The sequence below is a fragment of the Takifugu flavidus genome, chromosome 3, assembly GCF_003711565.1.
Source record: "Takifugu flavidus isolate HTHZ2018 chromosome 3, ASM371156v2, whole genome shotgun sequence".
Classification (NCBI taxonomy): domain Eukaryota; kingdom Metazoa; phylum Chordata; class Actinopteri; order Tetraodontiformes; family Tetraodontidae; genus Takifugu; species Takifugu flavidus.
The window spans coordinates 13,577,883-13,583,882 of NC_079522.1; the positions used below are offsets into that span (position 1 = coordinate 13,577,883).

Below are 6,000 nucleotides of genomic sequence, written 5' to 3' on the forward strand. Positions count from 1 at the left end.
CAAACCTCAGCCTGCATCATCCAGCACATACTAATGGGCATGTGTGTTGAAATACGACCGCTCTGAAACTCACGTCATGTCGCGGGTTTGATAACGAAAACGTACGTCACAATTTGCTCTGGATAGAATGTTTTCAGAAGCTGTGTCAAATAGTTCATTTACAAGCTGGGTGCTCGACCCAGCTCACAGACAGGAAAGATAATAGGCTTCATTCGAGCTTGCTCAATATTCTCAGACATGCAGTAGCCAACACAATGTTTCTCTGTGAAGGATCTCGGGAAAGATGATTGTCTTCCTTTTGCTTCTTTTAGATTTGCTTTATTTTGAAGCAGTAAAGGCAGACGTCAGTATTCAGTCTTGTGTTTTGTTTACTTTAGTGGTGTAAAATCTGCCAGTGCAGGTTTAATTTATGAGTCACAGGAGTCTGAGGAGGCTGACGCTGTTTATGAAAGAAAATGGGCATGACGAGAGAGTGCTGACTGGGGATGGACAGATATCAGCACTGGGAATGGACCTTGTATATCTTTTCAGGACCTTATTACTGGAGAGAAGAATGTAGCAAGAGGAGACGCTTGGCACCGAGATAAAAGGGGAGAAGTTGTTAGTGTCCAGATCAGTAACAGGCATATAAAGGGAGATAGGAGGAGAGAGAGGAAGAAAGAGAGAAAGTGAAATAGAGAGAGGATAAGTTGTTAAGGCTGAACAAAGGCCAGACTGGCTTGTCGGCACTGCAATAGCTAACAGCGGGCCTCTTTTTGTCTCTCTATCTCCTTCACGCTTTCTTCCATCTCTCTCTTTTCCCAATTCTAACAACCTGGTTTCTCCTCCTGCTCCTTTTAACCTTCCCCCTTTTAACCATGACACTGTCTGTTCCTGTACCCCTTCTCACACCCTTCACCTCAATCACTCCAATTCTGCCCGTTATCTCCGATTCATCCCCTTCAGTTCCTCAGTCCTGGGCAGGAGGAGCTCCAGCGTGGTCTCAGTCCTCTGCCTCCAGGCTCCACCACTCTGGAGAGCTACCAGACCGCACTGGAGGAGGTACAGTACTGGCTGCAACAATAAACTCTCATTGTAAAGTAACTGGAAATACTTGTTCTGAAGTTACGAATATTTGTGATTTAAGGTATTGACCTGGCTGCTGTCAGCTGAAGATGGGCTGCAGGCTCAGCCTCCCATCTCAAGCAATGTGGAGGAGGTGAAGGAGCAGTTCCACACACATGAGGTGAGTAGGATTTGTTATCCATACCTCATTTTTAGTTAACATGTGACTAAACAGAAGGGTTTCTTTAACCTTTTAATCAGGAGTCAAGTTTATTACAATTTTTTGTCTCTCAAGTTTCCAACAGTGATCCACACCTACCCTCACCTTTGTTCAATAAGGAGGTGATGAATATTTAACATCCATATATTTACAGAGCAGCAATAATGTGTGTCTCTCATGCCAACAAAGTAAACTTTTCATACAAACCCCAACGTAATACATTTAGATTGAACCATCTGACAAATTCAGTACGCTGTAAAATAAAGCCGAAAAGTGGCTCCATTGAAGGGAGAATGTGACTCTTGAGGTCCAGGCTAAGGCTCAGGTAACCAATTTTAAATTGATATTTGGATTTTTAAGAGCTTTTATGGTACTGAGCAGCTGTTTCAACTCTACGCTTAAGAGCTGAATGAACCCTTATGAATGTGAGTTTACAGCAGGAATCAACTTTAATGCTCTCCTGATAAAATCAACCCCAACCATTTTGCTGTGTGAGACCCTAGAAAGGCTATAACAGAGTTAGGTGTTCAGAGTAAAAAATGGAAATGTACTGCGAGAGCTCATTAAAGTGAAGAGAAGGTTTGGTGGTGTGAGTGGCTCAGCCTATATTTGTGGTCTGCTTTCTCTCTACAGGGGTACATGGTGGAGCTGACCACCCACCAGGGCAGCGTGGGCCGTGTCCTCCGGGCCGGTGCCGCCCTGCTGGCTGAGGGAAACCTCAGTGAGGAGGAGGACTCTGAAGTCAGGGAGCAGATGAACCTCCTGAACTCCCGATGGGAGCACCTGAGAGTGGCAAGCATGGAGAGGCAGAGCAGGTACTCCAGCAGAGTATGTTGTTGCTGTTGACATGTCTCACAGGAGTAAATAACCTTTCTCAAAGAGGCGCAGACAATATCCGTGATTATAGTAAAGTCAAATAATGTCATCATGATAACTGACGTCAGATGCTTTTCATTGTCTAAACCTTGACCAACAAATTGAATTCAATCTCTTTCTACAAATTAATTGATTGTCTTCACTGTCGCCAGCCACTAAGCCTCCTCCTCCTAATTATGGCGAGCTGGACAATAACTGACATCACGCCAAATTTAATTAACTGTTCCGCTATCGCTTTGCATAATTTTGTTGGTTCAAGCACAAAGTTGTGAGGATGTGACTTTGCCTTTAAAAAACAATTTACAAAACTGTTAAAAATCAGGGTTATATCTTACTATAACATGTGCTCAAACCTACATAAACGATAATAGTCCAGTATTCACATGGCTTGTTGTCTTTTGCCTCTCACGAAATTGTCTCTCACTGCCAGACTCCACGAGGTCCTCATGGACTTGCAGCACAAGCAGCTGCAGCAGCTCACTGACTGGTTGGATGTGACGGAGGCACGGATTAATAAAATGGGTGCTCGACCCCTGGGGCCCGACCTGGAGGATGTCAAGCACCAAGTAGAAGAACACAAGGTGGGCACCAGCTGGCCTCAGGCCTGTAGCTGAACACGGGTCAAGCTAAATTTGTCTTCTCATTTGATCAGCATCCTTATTCACTATCAGTTTGAAAATTTAAGATTGTGGTAGAGGCTGATATTGGGAAACTGATTTTATTAACTTATTAAAGTCTAAATTATAGTAGCTTGTTTTTTTTTTTTTTTTTTAAATGCTGAATTGATGTCAACATAGTTTGTTCAATATCTAAGGCAAATAGAGTGAATTATAGTGAATATAATAAAAATAAACAGGAGCATATAGTAAATATCTAATTGCCATATTGTTTTAAAACATACTTCATTCTGCTAATTAGCTTTTGATTAACTGTAACAATTTCATGCCTCTAAAAGACACTGTGGTAGATGTCTCAGGAATAAATGAACAAACCTCACATGGTTATTGATGCTGCACCTAAAGGATGTGACACTGCTTAAAATAACTTGACAAACATTTTCTAATGATTGATGTGTGTTGACATGTGAAGTAAAAGTGGGTGCTCCTTAAAGAGTAGCAGCGTTATGGAAATACATTAGTGGAGCAGAGTTATGGTAATCTTAAACATGATATTGTTGATAAATGTTTTAAAACATCAGGTAAGTGTTAATCTATAATTGTTTCAAAGGGAAAAGGCTATATTAAGAGTGTTAATAGGATTCCCTAAATGAGCTCATCATTTAGGTTTGAATTAAATATAAGAAAGATGGTCCAAAAGGCAAAAAAATAAAGATACTATTAACATTGTAATGCATGTGTGAGGCAGCAACATTAGTCAAAGAGCTCTTTATAAGACTTTACCCCAGAAAGCAACTTTCTGTTAAACTAACTATTCCCCAGTGAAGATAGTTGAATCATAATTCTTTTTTTAACCCCTGTGGTTTTACAGAGAAACAACACAACAATGTTAAAGTCATATTGCTTCCAGCCAACCTCCATCATTAAGTCGCCATCATTAAAGCTCGCTATGGTGTGCTCCTACTGTGCAGCTCCTGCAGGAGGATCTGGAGATGGAGCAGGTGAGGGTGAACTCCCTGACCCACATGGTGGTGGTGGTGGACGACAGCAGCGGAGACAGCGCCACAGCGGCCTTGGAGAGCAAACTTCAGGCAAGGACACACTAATACACCCTCTTGATCCTTTAGCCATCAATGCATCACGTGTTCTCTCTTTCCCACAGAGAGTGGGCTCTGCATCCTCTCGGGAAAATAAATTGAACAGGAGATAGTTTTGCCTTTGAAAGTTGTGCAGTAATTAGGCTTTACTGTTGAGGTGTGTGCCTGCGTCACAGCTTCCTTCTGTGGTTGTTTACTCTATAGTCATCATCACATATACTCAGCCAGGAGCCAGTCCTCTCAGTGTCTTTCTGCAGTTAATTCCACAATATAGTACTTAGTGGCTGATGCATGGACCTTAATTTACCTCATTATTTCCGTGCAGAGCAAAGAATAAAGCTGTACTGTATTCAAATTGCCCTTCATTCACTTATTTTATAACTTGCCTTGAAGCTAAGCCTCAATTATTTTCGTCACCAAATGAGGATCTCAGATACACAGGTCAAGTGTGGCTTTCATGCCAGTCTGTCTGCACAGGCAACAAAATGCACCATGCAAACGCATTTATGGCAATATTTGTGTACACAGGCTGTCTGACTCTCTCTGTCTGTCTGACTACCAGTCTACCATATTCATTAAAATCATAAAATAATTCCTGAACTTCTAAAATAAAAGTCTCATAATGAACAACATGGTGCCAATAGCTGAAAGTAATATATGTGACATAAGAGCTCCCCTGGCATGAAACCAAACCACCCTGAATTTACTGGATGGAAGCAGAATAGTTAAAAATCCTCCTCGGCATCAAGTAAAACACGTATGGAACTAGTACAAATTCTGATATATGCCAAAATGTTTTACATTTTACATGGTCCCTTTGATGTATGCTGGTTTTAATTATTAAGTGCTACAATATTGTGGTTGAAAGGATACAGACATGGTCCAAACAGTGTCAGCACTGAGATGGCTTCCCTGCCTCCTTTTGATTCTCCTACAAAGGGAGCAAGCAGCTCTCCATCCATCTTTGTTTGTGTCAGTGGACAGGATGGCGCCTGTCTAATCTATGATAATTCACTGTCTATGAGCTCTTGCAAAGACGCATGCTTCATTTTTGTGAGTTCAGGTCAGTGAGCATTATAATCTGTTCACCAAAGGAACATTATTCAAAAGTACTGGAGCAGCAGCCTGGAATCCTGGTAAAGACGTTCCCAACGAACTGATACCAGATGTGACACTGTGTTGAGGGCGTGAGGAGACAGCAGGAAGTCACTGGGATTTTCATCAAGTAAACCTAAAACTATTATCTCAGTATCTAGAAAGCTGAGATGCTTCTAAATGTACAGACGCACAGGAAATTAGAACAATCGAACGTGTCTGAAATCTCTCCATGGGGGAAAAGTTTTTTTGAAGGATAAAAGTAAGCTGCTTTGTGTGGAAAGCGGATTCATTGAAAATGAGAATCTCTCCATCCAAAACAATACAGGAACTCCAGAGTGGGATTTTGAATACCCCTCTGCATAATTCACATTTACAATGCAAACAATGTGGATATAGGAGGGAAAAAAATGCTGATCTAAAGGGTTGAAGTGTTTGCCACTGTTGTCCCTGCAGAGATAACATCATGGGCTGCAGCATATTAACCTCCCAGTCCTTTGAGCTGTCACTTCAATGAAGGACATTCATCCTAACATCAACATGCATCTTATTTCTACGTCTCTCTTTAACTGCTTACCAAGCTTAACCTCCTAATTTTTTGCGTCCCATTGCACAATTTTCTAACTGTCACACAGACACACTTTATTTTGTGTCTGGTTAAAATAGAACTCACCCAAAATTTGGTCTAGAACCCGTTTGTAACCGGTAAATTTACATCTCAGCCGTTCTAAAAAGGTTTAGATAAGAAAACATGTCCCTTTCTTGATGAGGGGAGTCATGTGATGATTAAAACCTTGAGGCGGCGTGCTGACAGTTTTTTTTTTCCTTGCTCAAAATTATATCTGTGTTAATCCCCTTATAACTAATGTATGTGAACATGTGTGCAGGTGCTAGGGGACCGATGGGCAGCCATTTGTCGCTGGACAGAAGAACGGTGGATTCTACTTCAGGAGATTTTACTAAAATGGCAGCATTTTACTAATGAACAGGTAGAGTAAATATATAAGTGTGTGTGTGTGTGTGTGTGTGTGTGTGTGTGTGTGTGTGTGCG

General features: G+C 41.5%; 1 protein-coding gene across 18 annotated transcripts in view; it reads left to right on the forward strand.

Moving 5' to 3' along the window:
• Positions 1–6,000, forward strand: part of dmd (dystrophin) — a 167,528-nt gene that overhangs the window by 71,542 nt on the left and 89,986 nt on the right. For all 18 annotated transcript variants that reach the window (XM_057026113.1, XM_057026114.1, XM_057026123.1 and 15 more), the window contains 6 exons: positions 946–1,041; positions 1,127–1,225; positions 1,898–2,079; positions 2,571–2,721; positions 3,729–3,848; positions 5,837–5,938. In XM_057026113.1, coding sequence (XP_056882093.1) covers positions 946–1,041; positions 1,127–1,225; positions 1,898–2,079; positions 2,571–2,721; positions 3,729–3,848; positions 5,837–5,938 — 750 coding nt within the window. The remainder of the gene's footprint in view (positions 1–945; positions 1,042–1,126; positions 1,226–1,897; positions 2,080–2,570; positions 2,722–3,728; positions 3,849–5,836; positions 5,939–6,000) is intronic.